Source organism: Taudactylus pleione, unplaced genomic scaffold (genome assembly GCF_031769625.1).
Source record: "Taudactylus pleione unplaced genomic scaffold, aTauple2 ptg000013l, whole genome shotgun sequence".
Classification (NCBI taxonomy): Eukaryota; Metazoa; Chordata; class Amphibia; order Anura; family Myobatrachidae; genus Taudactylus; species Taudactylus pleione.
The window spans coordinates 3,460,612-3,480,098 of record NW_028284416.1 but is presented as its reverse complement, the minus strand read 5'-3'; the positions used below and the strand labels follow the sequence as shown (position 1 = coordinate 3,480,098).

The 19,487-nt window shown below is 47.2% G+C and overlaps 1 protein-coding gene across 3 annotated transcripts in view; it reads left to right on the top strand.

Moving 5' to 3' along the window:
- The window catches only part of GRIPAP1 (GRIP1 associated protein 1), a 107,563-nt gene that overhangs the window by 72,300 nt on the left and 15,776 nt on the right, over window positions 1-19,487 (top strand). For all 3 annotated transcript variants that reach the window (XM_088470261.1, XM_088470253.1, XM_088470269.1), the window contains 3 exons: window positions 8,270-8,397; window positions 10,221-10,343; window positions 10,692-10,785. In XM_088470261.1, the coding sequence (XP_088326387.1) occupies window positions 8,270-8,397; window positions 10,221-10,343; window positions 10,692-10,785 (345 nt within the window). The remainder of the gene's footprint in view (window positions 1-8,269; window positions 8,398-10,220; window positions 10,344-10,691; window positions 10,786-19,487) is intronic.

Sequence of the window (19,487 nt, the reverse complement as noted above, 5' to 3'; positions counted from 1 at the left end):
AGAAATCTTATCGTTCTGCCAGTGACTTTTGAAGACACGTATTTAAATGGACATGGGTCAACCAAAGGGGTCCAGTCCCATTGTCTTAGTTATTATCATAGCCGATGTACCCCATAGCATCCAATCAGATGTTTGTTTCTATCGTACAAGTTAGATTAACGGAACTTCAGGTCTGGTTATGGGTTACAGCACGTGTACATTTATTTTTTACCATGTTAGAACTCTCAAGGCGGCGTCTGGAACGGTACGTTTTGGCCACAGAGCTAACACCCCAATATTGGTTTTGAGAACAAATTTGCTGCTTGCTGTGATATCGTTCTGCAACTATGTGAGGTTAATGGAAGATTAAATAAAGGATGGATTTTTCACTTAAAGTATGGTACAATTCAGGGAAAATCCAATCTGTGGGCCAAATGGTTTTTTTATACACAGATAACATTCTGTTATTTAAGATTTAATTGAAAGAATTATCGCTGTAATCTCCCCAGGCTTTTTTAATGCGACGTTCCTTAGTACATCCACAGTGCCATAAGCTGCCCGTAAAGATTGTATTCCAGCAGTAACAAGTAGACACTGTGGCTGCGTCCTGGGAAATTGCTCAGCACACTGTGGGCATGATTCAGAGCCGGACGCTGTTTGCGGACGCTCGTTCAGAAAAAGGGGCTGGCTATTTAAATTAAGCGCTCGCTCTTTGCGGTCTGTTGATGCCTCTATGTCTGAACGAGCGAACTAAACATGCACTCACTATTTTGGAAAAAACGCCCCCTGGCCGCTCGCATCATACGTCATCTCCGCTATTTATTAGATTAATCGAGTACATCGATAGGCGTATGAACTGCTTGTGGTTGGATTTTCCTACTGCAATCATGTGAACAGTTCAGGCTAAAAGACAACCAACTGACGTGGTCGATGACGCTGCTTTGTTAATTATGCACACCCATTAAACGCCCGTTTTGACCGTTTGGCACGCCTGCGTTCGGATCTCCACTCCCCGTTTTCAAGCACCTTCCCCTGTTACCACCCACAAACGCCTCATCCTGTCACTCAAATTAGCAGGCATTCGCTATTTTGCGAGCACACGATTTTCGACCGCACTGACTGGTTCGCGCATGCGTACTAAAACCCATACGCATGCGCAGATGTGCGAACATCGCTCGGAGCGAACGAGCGGCCGCTTACGAGCGGCTCTGAATCAGGCCCTGTTTGTCACATAACTTTGAAGATTTTATATTGTTTGCAAAATTGGGGTATTTCCATAACTGCTCAGTGTTCACCGTCGCACATCGCGGCTTTACGGAACTTATGTTTTAATGGGTTCCGCCGTGCTCATGTCAGCCTGGGCCTTCGTCCCAGTTAAAGCAACTGGCTAGTGCCCCAAGATACAGGCGTAATTTGCACTCGCTAAAAAAAAAAAAAAAAAAATCCCAAAACAAACGAACTAAAATTACTGGCAAATCTGCAACTATCGGAAGATACGCTCAGGTTGGCGCCAATAGCTGACGCGCCTGATTTACAACAGATATACATCATGCAGTTACGACCATGTTTGTAACTATAACTGTGTTATTTGCCAAGTGCACATTCAGTGCTAGAGGTAAATAAGCCTTTAAATACTTCTCTAGCAACTCCCTGCATAATACACGTCCGTGCAACAGAGTTTTCGCAATTGCGCAAATATGTCTTTACTGTGCCTGGTCTAGTCTAAAATGCTCCCAGCCCTGGTATCGCACCTCCAGGTGCAGACTTGTATAAGGACTACAGTCACGCAAATCTTCACAGGCGCGTAGGTGGGCGGCCGCTATTATTGGCGTGCGCACAGCGTTTTCCAGCTAAGGGGTCTATTTACTAAGCAGTGTTAGGAGACAGAGTGAAAAGTGATAAGGTACCAGCCAATCAGCTCCCAACTGTCATCTCACAGGCTGTGTTTGAAAAATGACAGTTGGGAGCTGATTAGTAAATAGACCCCCAAATACGCTGTGACAGGTGCTCGCTATGCATCGGATGGCGCTATTGCAGGCGCTACTCCGACCGGAGCATTTACGCCTTTATAAATACGCTGCACATCCACGTATGCTGCAGTTAGTGAATGAGCCCCTACACGTGTGTGGCGTACAGAAGGACCATCACTACGTTAGCTGCCATGTTTAAGGAGCGTGTTGCTATTTCTGTGTTCTGATTAATCTGGTGGCGACAAACGGCATGGGAGTGTTATCAGGATCTGGAATCAATGCTCTGTCTCTGCATATAGATGGGCTGCGTGCCTCTGTAACCAGCCAGGGTTTATTCAGGTTTTGTGTATGGGGGGGATTTCGGCTCCTCCGCCCCCTATTCCGCTTGCTCTCCTTTCCTTGAGATGAGTGCTGGCTGCTGGGTTGTACACCCACTCCCCTCCTCCCTCTAGATCCCACTGGAAGCATTAAGACTTTCAGCAGGGCATTAATATTTCATGGCTGTGATGAGTCAGGAGGTGGGAGGCTGGAACAGCCAAACCCTTCCTCAAAAGTAATGGTGGAAAGTGCTGAGCTGCAGTAATAACGGTCCTGGGCTTATTTCATTCTCCTGCAAGGATGGGTGGGCTGCTGTCACCTCTGCCTGGCACAGGGGAGATCACAATGTGCATGCCGCAAAGTGTCAAATCAAGGATAATAAATGCTCTATGGATTGTCATGACAACTGGGGTCCTGTGACGCTGTGTATGGTACAGGCTGTGACTGGGGTCCTGTGACACTGTATATGGTATAGACTGTGACTGGGGTAATGTGACGCTGTCTTTGGTACAGGCTGTGACTGGTGTCCTGTGACACTGTTTGGTACAGCCTGTGACTGGTGTCCTGTGACGCTGTGTATGGTACAGCCTGTGACTGGTGTCTTGTGACACTGTGTATGGTACAGCCTGTGACTGGTGTCCTGTGACGCTGTGTATGGTACAGCCTGTGATTGGTGTCCTGTGACACTGTGTATGGTACAGCCTGTGACTGGTGTCTTGTGACACTGTGTATGGTACAGCCTGTGACTGGTGTCCTGTGACGCTGTGTATGGTACAGCCTGTGACTGGTGTCTTGTGACACTGTGTATGGTACAGCCTGTGACTGGTGTCCTGTGACGCTGTGTATGGTACAGCCTGTGACTGGTGTCCTGTGACGCTGTGTATGGTACAGCCTGTGATTGGTGTCCTGTGACGCTGTGTATGGTACAGCCTGTGACTGGTGTCTTGTGACACTGTGTATGGTACAGCCTGTGACTGGTGTCCTGTGACGCTGTGTATGGTACAGCCTGTGACTGGTGTCTTGTGACGCTGTGTATGGTACAGCCTGTGACTGGTGTCTTGTGACACTGTGTATGGTACAGCCTGTGACTGGTGTCCTGTGACGCTGTGTATGGTACAGCCTGTGACTGGTGTCTTGTGACACTGTGTATGGTACAGCCTGTGACTGGTGTCCTGTGACACTGTGTATGGTACAGCCTGTGACTGGTGTCTTGTGACACTGTGTATGATACAGGCTGTGACTGGGGTCCTGTGACACTGTATATGGTATAGACTGTGACTGGGGTAATGTGACGCTGTCTTTGGTACAGGCTGTGACTGGTGTCCTGTGACACTGTTTGGTACAGCCTGTGACTGGTGTCCTGTGACGCTGTGTATGGTACAGCCTGTGACTGGTGTCTTGTGACACTGTGTATGGTACAGCCTGTGACTGGTGTCCTGTGACGCTGTGTATGGTACAGCCTGTGATTGGTGTCCTGTGACACTGTGTATGGTACAGCCTGTGACTGGTGTCTTGTGACACTGTGTATGGTACAGCCTGTGACTGGTGTCCTGTGACGCTGTGTATGGTACAGCCTGTGACTGGTGTCTTGTGACACTGTGTATGGTACAGCCTGTGACTGGTGTCCTGTGACACTGTGTATGGTACAGCCTGTGATTGGTGTCCTGTGACACTGTGTATGGTACAGCCTGTGACTGGTGTCCTGTGACGCTGTGTATGGTACAGCCTGTGACTGGTGTCCTGTGACACTGTGTTTGGTACAGGCTGTGACTGGGGTCCTGTGACGCTGTGTATGGTACAGCCTGTGACTGGTGTCTTGTGACGCTGTGTATGGTACAGGCTGTGACTGGTGTCCTGTGACGCTGTGTATGGTACAGCCTGTGATTGGTGTCTTGTGACACTGTGTATGGTACAGCCTGTGACTGGTGTCTTGTGAAGCTGTGTATGGTACAGCCTGTGACACTGTGTATGGTACAGCCTGTGACTGGTGCCTTGTGACGCTGTGTATGGTACAGCCTGTGACTGGTGTCCTGTGACGCTGTGTATGTTACAGCCTGTGACTGGTGTCCTGTGACACTGTGTACGGCACAGCCTGTGACTGGTGTCCTGTGAAACTGGATTGATTAACGGCACTCAACCATCTGGGGTGCCCTTGCAATGTGACCACACCATCTACATATAAAAATATCATACAAACTCGGCTCTCAGTTACTTTTCAAACTGTAATTCTATAAATACAGGGAATATTAGTTCCAAAATATTGCAACAATTTGTCAAGCTGACACTGTTTGTATGAGATATATATATATATATATATATATATATATTTATATATACACACACACAGTGCATCCTGAAAGTATTCACAACGCTTAACTTTTTCCACATTTTGTTATGTTACAGCCTGATTCCAAAATGGAATAAATTCATTTTTGTCCTCAAAATTCTACACACTATACCCCATAATGACAACGTGTAAAAAGTTTTTTTGAGTTTTTTGCAAATTTAATAAAAAAATCACTAAGAAATCACATGTACATAAGTATTCACGGCCTTTACCATGAAGCTCAAAATTGAGCTCAGGTGCATCCTGTTTCCATTGATCATCCTTGAGATGTTCCTACTGTTTAATTGGAGTCCACCTGTGGTAAATTCAGTTGATTGGACATGATTTGAAAGGCATACATCTATCTATTTAAGGTCCCACACTTGACAGTGCATGTCAGAGCACAAACCAAGCATGAAGTCCAGGGAATTGTCTGTAGACCTCTGAGATAGGATTGTCTCGAGGCACAAATCTGGGGAAGGGTACAGAAAAATATCTGCTGCTTTTGAAGGTCCCAATGAGCACAGTGGCCTCCATCATCCATAAATGGAAGAAGTTCGGAACCACCAGGACTCTTCCTAGAGTTGTCCAGCCGTCTAAACTGAGCGATCAGGGAGAGAAGGGCCCTAGTCAGGGAGGTGACCAAGAACCCGATGGTCACTCTGTCAGAGCTACAGCATTCCTCTGTGCAGAGAGGAGAACCTTCAAGAAGGACAACCATCTCTGCAGCAATCCACCAATCAGGCCTGTATGGTAGAGTGGCCAAACGGAAGCCACTCCTTTGTAATAAGCACATGGTAGCCCGCCTGGAGTTTGCCAAAATGCACCTGAAGGACTCTCGGACCATGAGAGGCAAAGATTGAAATCTTTGGCGTGAATGCCAGGTATTATGTTTGGAGGAAACCAGGCATCGCTCATCACCAGGCCAATACCATCCCTACAGTGAAGCATGGTGGTGGCAGCATCATGCTGTGGGGATGTTTTTCAGCAGCAGGAACTGAGATACTAGTCAGGATAGAGGGAAAGATGAATGCAGCAATGTACAGAGACATCCTGGATGAAAACCTGCTCCAGAGCGCTCTTGACCTCAGACTGGGGTGACGGTTCATCTTTCAGCAGGGCAACGACCCTAAGCACACAGCCAAGATATGAAAGGAGCGGCTTCAGGACAACTCTGTGAATGTCCTTGAGTGGCCCAGCCAGAGCCCAGACTTGAATCCGATTGAACATCTCTGCAGAGATCTGAAAATGGCTGTGCATCGACGCTTCCCATCCAACCTGATGGAGCTTGAGAGGTGCTGCAAAGAGGAATGGGCGAAACTGCCCAAAGATAGGTGTACCAAGCTTGTGGCATCATATTCAAAAAGACTTGAGGCTGTAATTGCTGCCAAAGGTGCATCAACAAATTATTGAGCAAAGGTTGTGAATACCTTTGTACATGTGATTTCTAATTTATTTATTTTTATAAAATTAGCAAAAATCTCGAAAAAAACTTTTTACACGTTGTCATTATGGGGTATAGTGTGTAGAATTTTGAGGACTAAAATTAATTTATTCCATTATGGAATAAGGCTGTAACATAACAAAATGTGGAAAAAGTCAAGTGTTGTGAATACTTTCCGGATGCACTGTATATACATATTTTAATTATACATATATACCGTATTTAGAAAAGAAGGCACTCAAAAGGGACTTTAAAATAAAACTTCTCTTATGGAAAATACATTTTGGCCCAGGACATTGTCACAGTTAACGTGAGGTCCAGGAAGTGAGTTCCTGTTGAAAAATAGCGCTGGCTGTCAGTAAGTATCCTATGCCTAAACGGTATACAATCGGGAAACCGGCTGCCTTAATACCAGCAGCCGGCTTCCCGACTGTCATATCCCGGCGAGGGTGAAATGCCAGACTCCTGACATTCCCCTGACGCCGGAAGACCGGCGCCCTGCATCCCGATTGAAGGAATTCGGGCGCCGTGAGCGGACAGCCGCAGGGGGGGAGGGTTAGGTTTAGGGCACCCCCCCGGGAGGGTTAGGGTTAGGCTAGGGGGAGGGAGAGTTAGGCACCTCCGGGGGGACTTAGGGTTAGGCACCCCCTCCCCCCCCTGGGGACTTAGGTTTAGGCAGCGGGGAAGGGGGGGGGTTAGGGTTAGGCACCCCTAAGGAGGGTTAGGGGGTTAGGTTTATACTTACCTTAGGGAGTCTGGATTTCCAGCGCTGTCGGGCTTCCGCTGCCGGGCTCTGCACATCTGTCGGCCAGGCGCTGCCGGGAATCGAACCAGCGGTATTTCATACCGATTCCGCCTAAACATACCCCTTTCCTCCTCCTGCAGCATAACCCTTACCCTAGTGCAGTGTTGGCTAACCTTGACACTCCAGCATGCCCTGCCACAGTTTTAGCATGCCCTAATAGCAAAACTGTAGCAGTGCATGCTGGGTTATGTAGTTCCATAACAGCTGGAGTGTCAAGGTTAGCCAACACTGCCCTAGTGCCTAACCGTAACACTGTACTGTCGGGATGCGGGTGCTGGGATTCTGGTGTCTGCCAGGGGCATAGAGAGGTGAGTGGACCTGAGCGAAGGGGCGTGGCCTAACCGCACCCGGCATGGCCACACTCCCTTAGGATTTAAAAAATTATATTTTATTGGGCGCTGTGGAGGGGAGAGCTCAGCAGCCGCGAGCAGCCCCCCACTGCAGCCCAGCACACAGCAGCGATTAGTACCTGACCCCCCCCCCGAGCCTCTAGGCGCCCCTGGTGTGGCCATCCTGACTGCCGGGATTATGACTCCACATCCCATTTACAACAACATAATACTGGAAAGCATAAACATCTCTTGGCTAATTCACTGTAATTTGTATACGGTGCACTTTAGTACGGTACTCCTTCCACATCAATAGTGCTTTGTTAGGATAATACATTTCCATTTTATCCTGACAAACAAAACCGTAAGTCTATAGTTAATATACACTGACCCCACTTTAAGGGAGCAGAAGAGCCCTCAGAGGAGCACTCATGGCTGCCATCATGCCTAAGCAGACTGCTGTTTGCACTATTTTATTTCTTTTTTTAAAACTGCTGTAGAAAAATTGCAGCTAGAATCTAATTGGTTGCTTTTAGTTACGCCATATTGCTATGGGTACTGCAAGTTACATGAATAACTCCTGATCTTTAAGCTATGACTTATGCCTGAAATTTTCTGTTGTAAAAGCAAACACACTGCTACTGCCACGTGCAGGCAGGTTTTTTACTGACATGCAGCATCTTCCTTAGCAACGCCTGTAATCAGACTGGGCACCGCTCTTATTATTTCAGTGGTTACAGGTGTTGCCAAAGCAAATCACCTATTCACAACATGTATGGTAAATATCAGCAAAGGTGTGTTTCTGAGTCTTCTCCGGGTGATTTCAGGTACATTTTTTATCACGAGTATTAGGAGTCACTTCAGTAAATGATAGTACTAAGCATAATGATTTCAATTAGGTTGCATCAATTTTGAGTGGCATTACCCTTTAAATAAGCCCATTTTCTGTAGTAATGTTAACAAATAGCATTTGTGATGTCATTATGCTGTTAGTTATTGTCTAAAATAACAGGCACGCTTCTAAGGGCCGATAGCCTGCAGTTATGGCACTGACACTTTGCTGTGTTGCTGGTCACTCACTCACAGTCTCTTCCCTAGGTCTGGAGGATCTGGTGTTGGCTGAGATTAGTTCTCCTAGTCGGACGCAGACTGGTGATAGCAGCAGTGTCTCCTCCTTCAGCTACAGGGAGATTATGAAGGAAAATGCAACTCCCAGCAGCAATAAGGTAAGGGCGTGATGTGGGTGTTACAAGACTTCTTAGCTACGGACTCGGCGGTTTTGTGGTGGAGGAAGCCTATGGCAATGTGTTGAGTTGGAAGACCTGTGTAATGATATAAATACCCTCACATCCCTTCCTCCTCAAATTTACACCTGTGGAAGAACTAAGAGTGGACATTGGGAGATATGATTGGATGGACCTTTATATCACTGGGTGGGAAGAGAGGACATTGGGAGATATGACGGGATGGACCTTTATATCACTATGTGGGAAGAGAGGACATTGGGGGATGGGATGGGATGGGATGGACCTTTATATCACTATGTGGGAAGAGAGGACATTGGGAGATATAATGGGATGGACCTTTATATCACTGGGTCAGAAGAGTGGACATTGGGAGATATGACGGGATGGACCTTTATATCACTGGGTGGGACGAGAGGACATTGGGAGATATGATGGGATGGATCTTTATATTGCTGGGTGAGAAGAGAGGACATTGTGAGATATGACGGGATGGACCTTTATATGACTGGGTGGTAAGAGAGGACATTGGGAGATATAATGGGATGGAACTTTATATCACTGGGTCAGAAGAGTGGACATTGAGATATATGATGGGATGGAGCTTTATATCACTATGTGGGAAGAGAGGACATTGGGAGATATAATGGGATGGACCTTTATATCACTATGTGGGAAGAGAGGACATTGGGAGATATAATGGGATGGACCTTTATATCACTGGGTCAGAAGAGTGGACATTGGGAGATATGACGGGATGGACCTTTATATCACTGGGTGGGACGAGAGGACATTGGGAGATATGATGGGATGGATCTTTATATTGCTGGGCGGTAAGAGAGGACATTGGGAGATATAATGGGATGGACCTTTATATCATTGGGTCAGAAGAGTGGACATTGAGATATATGATGGGATGGAGCTTTATATCACTATGTGGGAAGAGAGGACATTGGGAGATATAATGGGATGGACCTTTATAGCACTGGGTGGGAAGAGAGGACATTGGGAGATATAATGGGATGGGCCTTTATATCACTGGGTGGGACGAGAGGACATTGGGAGATATGATGGGATGGATCTTTATATTGCTGGGTGGTAAGAGAGGACATTGAGAGATATGATAGGATGGACCTTTATATCACTGGGTGGGAAGAGAGGACATTGGGAGATATGATGGAATGGACCTTTATATCTCTGGTTGAGAAGAGAGGACATTGGGAGATATGACGGGATGGACCTTTATATCACTGGGTGGGAAGAGAGGACATTGGGAGATATGATGGAATGGACCTTTATATGACTGGGTGGTAAGAGAGGACATTGAGAGATATGATGGGATGGACCTTTATATCACTGGGTGGTAAGAGAGGACATTGAGAGATATGATGGGATGGACCTTTATATCACTGGGTGGTAAGAGAGGACATTGAGAGATATGATGGGATGGACCTTTATATCACTGGGTGGTAAGAGAGGACATTGAGAGATATGATGGGATGGACCTTTATATCACTGGGTGGTAAGAGAGGACATTGAGAGATATGATGGGATGGACCTTTATATCACTGGGTGGTAAGAGAGGACATTGAGAGATATGATGGGATGGACCTTTATATGACTGGGTGGGAAGTGAGGACATTGGGAGATATAATGGGATGGACCTTTATATGTCAGTAAGGGAAAGGGTCTGGTTATGACTAGGATAGAAGAAATGTATCCTGTTATAAAGTGGGAATGTGGCCAGGCACTGTATAAAGGCAGATTAGTTCCAGGTAATCAAGGAGTTCTGATCTGCATTCTAGTCTAATAGTGGAAGCCCTCAGTCCCAGCCACAGAGACCGGTGGAGCTGTCTGATGAGGAGGTGTCCGAATTGTTCCAGAGACTAGCCGAAATTCAGCAGGAAAAATGGTTGCTAGAAGAAAAGGTAACACATCCTTGTTCTACCTACATTGTCCCTAATCTGCACTGATGAGCTCTAACAATCTACATCTCTGTATTGCTGCTGTTTATATGGCAGTCCTGCCTCCATACTTCACCTATAGATATTAATAGGAACAGTCTGCCTGTCTCTACCCACAATTCCATAGGTGAGGGTTGAATCTTTCAGGCTCTGGTTGTGTTGGGTAAAGGTGATTGTTTTATAAAAATATTATCACCACATGAATGCTTTCTCTCTACATGCGCTTACCGCAGGCTCCATTCATTTTGTACATAATGCTGCTCTGCCAGCGGCTATAAATGAGGGTTTAATGTCCTTTCTTTTCTACTGCAGGTTAAGCACTTAGAAGTGAGTAGCTCCTCGATGGCTGAGGATCTACGCAGTAAGAGCGCCATTATCGAGACCTATGTGATGGACAGCAGGATAGGTGCGTGGGCTTGTACCATCTTTGATGACTTAAGGCAGGGCTGGGGGTTGTAGTAGTATAACTATATATATATATAATCTATGGGGGCGATTCACACCCGGACGCTAAGCAGCTCACTTTCGCAGCCGTCAGGGGCCGAGTATGCAAATTCAGCGATCGCACGGCAAGACTTAAGGACGTCCTTTATGTATTAGAGAGCGATGGTAGAGTGAACGCACGCCGGTCTAAGGATGCCCACTTTTCTGTCTTAGCACACATTATCTCTAGGAAGTGTCTGATTAATCAGTCACATCGAGAGCCATCGGAGCTGCACGCAGCGCTTAAGGTAGACCCTACCCCACCGCAAGCACTGCGATCACTGCAGGCTGAAATACAACCAAGTTACGTGTACAGTGACGCTTCCATGCTAATTATGCACACCCATAAAACGCCGTTTAAACGCCCAGACACGCCAGCATTGGCAACACCACTCCCCCTGTTCAGAAGCACCTTCCCCTGTTACCACTCACAAACGGCGCTATCTGTCACTCAAAGTAGCGTCCAGTCTGTGTACTACGAGCGCACAATTCCCGAGCGCAGTGAGTGTCCCGCGCATGCGCATATTGATGCATGCGTAGACTGGCGACTATCGGCCATAGCGTGCGTTCGCGGCTTAGCGTCCGGGTCTGAATCAGGCCCTATGTTCTTATATTTTTTTTTTTGCTCTTTAAAGCCGATATCTGTTGCAGACTACAGATGTCTCCATTTATTTTTTTTTACTGCTGCTTTTGCCGCGCCAAATGGCCCCTCTCTGTGCACCAGGTCTTGTGCACGTCGGCCACGCAAAGTGTTTTTTTTTGCTCAAAATGTGCGTTATTTACATAATTTAAACATCTGAAAGCGACCAAAATACATTGCTAGCGTACACTGATCAACAGGGTGTGCGGCATTTTTCATATGTGTGTGACTAAGTCTGAATCTGTGTAAAAAGGTCTCCGACGCAAGCAGCCGCCACTTAAGTTCACCTCAAATTATCTGTTGTACTTCAATTCTTGTGCGGTTAAAGTCACAGCCCTTTGTCTCTGATACACTCTGGGCTGCTTTTCGCAGCTCAGATGAGGAACGCTACTCGCCTCAGTGGCGCCAGGCGTCTTGCTCCATATGGTGTAAAGACACCCAGTAAGTAAGGACACATCCAGGGGCGTATCTATAATGGGTGCAGAGTGTGCGGGGAACACGGGCCCCTGGGTCCAGGGGGGCCCGCACCGCACACCCTGCACCCATAATATTACTTACCTCTCTGGAGCCCCACGTCAGCGCAGGGGTCCGGCGATGTAAAACGACTGGAAAATGGGCGTGGCGGCCATTTTCCGGTCATTTGCGCATGCACAGTACAGGGAAAATGGCCGCCACGGCCATTTTCCCGGTGACCTGTACAGACACTATAGACTCTGGGCACACTCTAGTGCCAGAGTCTATAACTCCGGCGCTGGCCGCGCACAGCTCAGTGCACTGCCGGGCGGAGAGGAGGGGGCCCGCGTCAGAGACTGCTCACGGGCCCCCTCCTCTCTAGAAACTCCCCTGGACACATCTGTATGTTAGATAGATAAGGTAACTTGGATTCTTCGAGTCGGCCTGTCTGCTGCAGTGGCGGATCTACATTTTTGGGGCCCTGAAGCTTGAACTGTTTTGGGGGCCCCTTTGCAACCAGCAACAGTAGGGCAACATCCAACAAGGTCCAAAGGGCCTTGCTGCCCTTGCAAGGACCTTGAGGCCCAAATGGCGGAGATGTAGAAACCCCCCACAGAGTGAGAGACTGTAGATAGATGTGGAAACCCCCCCAGAGAGTAAGAGACTGTAGATAGATAGATGTAGAAACCCCACAGAGAGTACAAGACTGTAGATAGATAGATGTAGAAACCCCCCAGAGAGTTAGAGACTGTAGATAGATAGATGTGGAAACCCCCCCAGAGAGTAAGAGACTGTAGATAGGTAGATGTAGAAACCCCACAGAGAGTGACACTGTAGATAGAAAGATATATGTAGAAACCCCCAAGAGAGTACGAGACTGTAGATAGATAGATAGATAGATGTAGAAACCCCACAGAGAGTACAAGACTGTAGATAGATAGATGTGGAAACTCCCCAGAGAGTTAGAGACTGTAGATAGATAGATGTGGAAACCCCCCCAGAGAGTTAGAGACTGTAGATAGATAGATAGATAGATAGATAGATAGATAGATGTAGAAACTCCCCAGAGAGTTAGAGACTGTAGATAGATAGATAGATAGATAGATAGATAGATAGATGTAGAAACTCCCCAGAGAGTTAGAGACTGTAGATAGATAGATGGATGTAGAACCCCCCCAGTGAGAGAGAGATAAATTGTAGGTAGATTACATACAAAAACTTACTCACTTCCTCTGTAGGATCCTGGCTATTGACTCTCCTGAGTGGGATCTCTGGAATCCCCCCGAGTCAGGTCTCTCCCTCACGCTGTGTGCTCTCGCCCCTGCGCTGAATGCCACCCCTCTGTCAGCACAGCTTTCAGTTTGTGGTCAGCAGTGCAGGGTCGACTTCTGATAGAAGGGTCAGCACAAATGGAGATGGGAGCATCTAGTGACACCTGGCAGTACTTCAACTCAGCAGTGACACTGACAGCAGTTCTTTATTCTGCGCCCGGCCAGCTCATGAGTGCCATCCTTTGGTCGGAGCTGTGTCTGCCGGCCAGTGCTGATCAGGAGGGGTTTCTGGGTATCCAGAAACCCCCCCTACATACACTACTGTAGAGCATATTCTAAGGTCAATATTAAGTACTTCAACTCATGATTCTATTACTAGAATAACCTTATATTAATAACACACATTTAAAAAAAACTCCATTGATTTTGTTGAAAACTTCACTCTTTAAAAAAAATTTCTTCGGGGCCCCTCCGGGGTTAGGTGCCCTGAATCTGAAGCGTCATTCATTTCACAGTAGATCGGCCTCTGGTCCGCTGCAACACATTCCACTCCTGCTGTATGTAAGAAAGGGAGGTTTATAGTCTCTGGATTAAATCGTCTTCATGTCTTCACAATGAAACACATGGACCGTTATAAACGCTAAGCATGGGCTTAATAACATCCATCTTCTGGAATGTAACATGGATGTAAAAGTATTTTACTGTAACTGAAATGTCTTTGCGTTGTTATTTACACGTACGAGTGATCAGCTTTAATGGCTATAATAAACATTTTCTAGCTGAGATTTCAACAGTTCGCGCTTAATATTCGGCTGTTGCCAAGCATTGTGGGTGCTTGAGCGGATGTGGGTAAAATGCCAGTGCTTGGCGTTCCTCTCGCCACCTGTTTGCCAGGCTGTGTTGGCATCGTCCGCTTTCTTCCCCCCTCCTAGCTCTCATTTTGGCTGCCCTCTCTCTCTCTGTCCTTGGGCAGCGTGTGGATCTTCTTACCTCGTCTCCACTCGTGTGGCCTCAACTCCTCCACCTGAAAACTGTTTAAAGTCATTTGTGCTCCTTACTTCCATTCTTCCTCTTTGGGTATGTCTAGTATGTACACACACAGCTATGTACTGTATATATAATGTTATATTATTATTCACACTGGCTGCAATAGAATTGCGCTCTATCCGCTCCAAGAATGTGCTGCTGTCAGAAATTATATTGGTTCCGGGGATAGAGTTTTTCTCAGTACTAACTTCTTGCTTTTGTCATGTGCTGTATTTTATTTTTTTTTTGTGCCTAGATAATTATATATTTTTAAATATTATCAATCATTTATTAACATTTATTTATATAATGCTGGCATATTCCATTATTATTATTTTATTATTATTATTAATAATAATAATACAGGTCGAGTCTCCCATATCCAAATATTCCGAAATATGGAATATTCCGAAATACGGAATATTTTTAGCATGACTGAAAAAGTGAAACCTTTGCTTTCTGATGGTTCAATGTACACAAACTTTGTTTGAAGCACAAAATTATTAAAATACAGTATAAATTAACCTTCAGGCTGTGTGTATAAGGTGTATATGAAACATAAATGAATTTCATGTATGTACACAAACTTTTTTTTTTTATGGACAACATTTTTAAAGATATTGTATAAAATGACCTGCAGGCTGTGTGTATAAGGTGTATATAACGCATAAATGCATTCTGTCTTTAGATTTGGGTCCCATTCTCAAGATATCTCATTATGGTATGCAAATATTCCAAAATACGGAATATTCCGTTATCCAAAATACCCCTGGTCCCAAGCATTTTGGATATGGGATACCCAACCTGTAATAATAACCTTTGTTTTACAACAATGTATTCCACTGCGTTTGTGTTTTTAGCCATTCACACCAGTCCCTCATATTACACTATTAGTAACGCACTGTGGAAGTAAACCCACACATCACATACATGTAGGCAGCCATCTTGTCTGCTGTACCCAGTAGTCCTAAACACGCATCCTATTCACTTCATGGGAGCTGGTGACATCACCGAGTCGGCTATCCATGCACAAAATGGCTGCCTCCAGTGTTTGAATGTGACAGATATTTTTTAAGCTTCTGAGGTATGGGCCTGGGTGAAAGGCCTCTCAAAAGGGTCTGGAGCTGTGGGGGAAAAAAAGACAGCTTTTGGTAAATATGGGATACTAAATATTCTTAGTGCCATTCTGCTCATTGGAGACCATTGTTTGGTAAATGGCTGTCAGCTTAATATTATTCAATGGTTTGTTTGCATATGGTTTATCTTTACATTGTTGTGGAAGGCTGTGTGCTACTGACCTGAATAATATACATTATAAGAGCGTCACCAGACTCTGGGCCTGAATCAGGGCGTGTTTTTTTTTTTTTTTGCGAGGCGGCCTCTTGGACGCTCGCATAGCTGTGGGTTACCACCCACAGCTTATGCGAGCGTCCCTGATGATGGTCGCGATGGTCAAGACCATCGCGCCCATCGGGCTTGCGACGAGACCCTTGCGGTAGGGTCTCATTGCCGCAAGCCCTGGAGTGATTTTGGCTCTATCAGAGCCAAAGTCACTCCCACTGACATCACTAGTCAGTGGGGCCGGACCCAGACGGTAGGCGTTCCCATGGGAACGCCTCCGTCTGGGCAGCCACGCCCTCGGCACGCCCACCAAAGGGGGCGTGCTGTCAATCACCATCGACGGCACGCCCCCTTTGGTGCGAGACCCATAACGACGGCTACCCCGTCGTTATTAGGGTCTCGCGCATGCGCATGACAGAAGCGCCTCCGTCGTGCGCATTTGAGAAACATCGACCCGCTTGCGAGCGCATCTGAATGAGACCGTCTGTCAGCCCTATGCAACAGATTAGGAGGGAGGAGTTTCTATCACAGAACAGTTGGTATGGCATCGACCATCAGTAATTAACCGCTGCTGGTTGATGGTTTTGCCATCGATGGCGGTAATTCAATGGTTCACCGCCATCGATGGCACAGAGCCAAACAATGTTTTGTTTGTCTCTCCCCTCCATGTGCCAGGGCACTGATCTTAGCTCCGCCCTCAACATGACACACGGAGCCCCGTCCCCACTCCCTGATTGGCCCACTGCCCGGCCATTATTAAAACAGTGGTGACCATCAGTGGATGAAACCATCAATGGTTCACAGCCGATGGTTTCTTACCATTGAGGTCATCCACCAATGGTACCATCGATGGGTAACCTACCGATGGCCGTCCCTACTGAGCAGGCAGGGAGTGACTCTCGGTGTGACAGTCTTGTTGCAGTGGGCAGTTTGGTAGAGTCCTTATACGGAGATAGGGACAGTGATGATGTAACAACTCATACCACTAGTCTCAGTTATGTTAACCTGCATCAAATCTTATCAAGACACAGGACCTTATTCAGAGTCGGTCTCGAGCGCCGAAGCGCTCGTTATCGACTCGATAGTTAGGCCTGCGCACCGCACTGCGCGTGTATCAGCCCCGGAGCGTCAGAGAAACTCTGTCGCTCCGGAGCTCGCTACCAAAGGGGCAGCTGTCGATGCTGATCGACAGCTGCCCCCGTTTGGTAGACGGGCCGGGGGAGTGGTTTGCAAAACGGAGGCGTTCCTTTACGAACCCCTACAATTTTGTGGGCGGCCGCACTGACATCATCAGTGATGTCAGTTGGAAGCTTCCTGCTCCATCAGAGCAGAAAGCTCCCTGGGGCTTACGACTGCCCAGACCCAACCTTACGGTCTGGTCGTAAGCCCCGATGATCACCATCGCGACCATCAACCTGGTCGGTCGTTAAGCTGTGGGTGGTAACCCACAGCTTAACGATCGACAAGGAGGCGGCTGTTCAGGATGCAAGCGGCCGCCCTGATTCAGCGCGACCGCTTGCATCTAACGACCGCCTCTGAATGAGGGCTACTGTCCTATCGATCTTCTAGGAGCTCCGGCTACGATGGATGTCTGAGTAACACTCAACAATGTGTTATACAATCATGGTGCATATCTGCAAATCTGCTGCAGGTCCAGTTCTAGTGGTATAGACCAGGGCAAACTCAGTACTCTTCACTGTAATGTTATCTGTACTGGGATCAAACACCCTTACCCTGTCTTTATCTTCCCTCCTGGGTGTCGGGGGAAATTGGCACTCATACTGTGCCATACATTGCTCCAGCAGGAAATACAGCAAGTGATAGGATCTCAATAACTATTTCTGCAATAAATGAATCTGCCCTGTTGCCGTGTATTGTCGTGGAATGACAAATGCTTAGTTCTGCGGTACAGAAAGTAAAGCTGGCGTTTTACAGACATAATGAATATCTCCGGAAAACTAGTAGTTGCACTTGGCACGGTAAAGCTGTTTGCTACTTGCACAGATTAAATTAGATATGATGCAGCTCTGAGAGGGGTTCTCTGCGGTAGTGAGAAGGGATCTTGCAGAGGATAATTGATGTTTGCAGGGCTGTGGTAGAAGGGGATGCTATCACTACTGGATGGATAATTCGGGCATTCTTACAATTAGTCCTGGAATTACTGAAGCGTAGGTTAGAGCTGTGATCTAGGCACAAATCCTCTCTTCACATGTGTTGCTTGAAATCTGCAGACCCGGGAGTATGTTATACAGAAATATCTTGACTATCCCGACTAAATGTATTTCCAGTTTCCACTGAAATAAGTATGAGAGGTGAAACCCCCTGGCAGGCGTACCACCCCCATTACAGGTATAGCAACGTGATATTTGGTGTTACGCCGTATAATATTGAAAAAAAAAATCAATGGACAGGGAAATAAATGATGAGCAGATCGTGTTTGGTGCTATATCAATCCTCTATACTTCTATCCATTAATCATAATATATTCATTGTATAAGGCGTACTGACTGTAATTGTTATTCAATTATGCCCCTGATGCTCTTAGCCAGATTCTTAAGCTGTTTAGAGAATAACTGGTGTTTGGCTAAATGAGCCTTTTAAATGTCCCATACAGCAGTGTAATAATGCTCTGACTGCCTAACTGCGGAGTGTAAGACTGGGTGCTTGTGTTTAGTGCTGGGCAGCTAAAGGTAACCATTGCTGGAGGTGCAACGTTGGAGAGATTCACCCTGTATAGGTACTCTGTGCGTGTGACCAGGGGTGATGCTGTCCCACTGTACAGACTGTGGCAGGAGAGGGTGATGCTGTACAGACTGTGGCAGGAGAGGGTGATGCTGTACAGACTGCGGCAGGAGAGGGTGATGCTGTACAGACTGCGGCAGGAGAGGGTGATGCTGTACAGACTGCGGCAGGAGAGGGTGATGCTGTACAGACTGTGACAGGAGAGGGTGATGCTGTACAGACTGTGGCAGGAGAGGATGATGCTGTACAGACTGGGACAGGAGAGGGTGATGCTGCACAGACTGGCAGGAGAGGGTGATGCTGTACAGACTGGCAGGAGAGGGTGATGCTGTACAGACTGGCAGGAGAGGGTGATGCTGTACAGGCTGTGGTAGGAGAGGGTGATGCTGTACAGACTGGTAGGAGAGGGTGATGCTGTACACACTGGTAGGAGAGGGTGATGCTGTACAGACTGGCAGGAGAGGGTGATGCTGTACAGACTGTGACAGGAGGGGGTGATGCTGTACAGACTGGGGCAGGAGAGGGTGATGCTGTACAGACTGTGGCAGGAGAGGGTGATGCTGTACAGACTGTGGCAGGAGAGGGTGATGCTGTACAGACTGGCAGGAGAGGGTGATGCTGTACAGACTGGCAGGAGAGGGTGATGCTGTACAGACTGGCAGGAGAGGGTGATGCTGTACAGACTGGCAGGAGAGGGTGATGCTGTACAGACTGGCAGGAGAGGGTGATGCTGTACAGACTGGCAGGAGAGGGTGATGCTGTACAGACTGGCAGGAGAGGGTGATGCTGTACAGACTGTGACAGGAGAGGGTGATGCTGTACAGACTGTGGCAGGAGAGGGTGATGCTGTACAGACTGTGGCAGGAGAGGGTGATGCTGCACAGACTGGCAGGAGAGGGTGATGCTGTACAGACTGTGGCAGGAGAGGGTGATGCTGTACAGACTGGCAGGAGAGGGTGATGCTGTACAGACTGTGGCAGGAGAGGGTGATGCTGCACAGACTGGCAGGAGAGGGTGATGTTGTACAGACTGTGGCAGGAGAGGGTGATGCTGTACAGACTGTGGCAGGAGAGGGTGATGTTGTACAGACTGGCAGGAGAGGGTGATGCTGTACAGACAGTGGCAGGAGAGGGTGATGCTGTACATACTGTG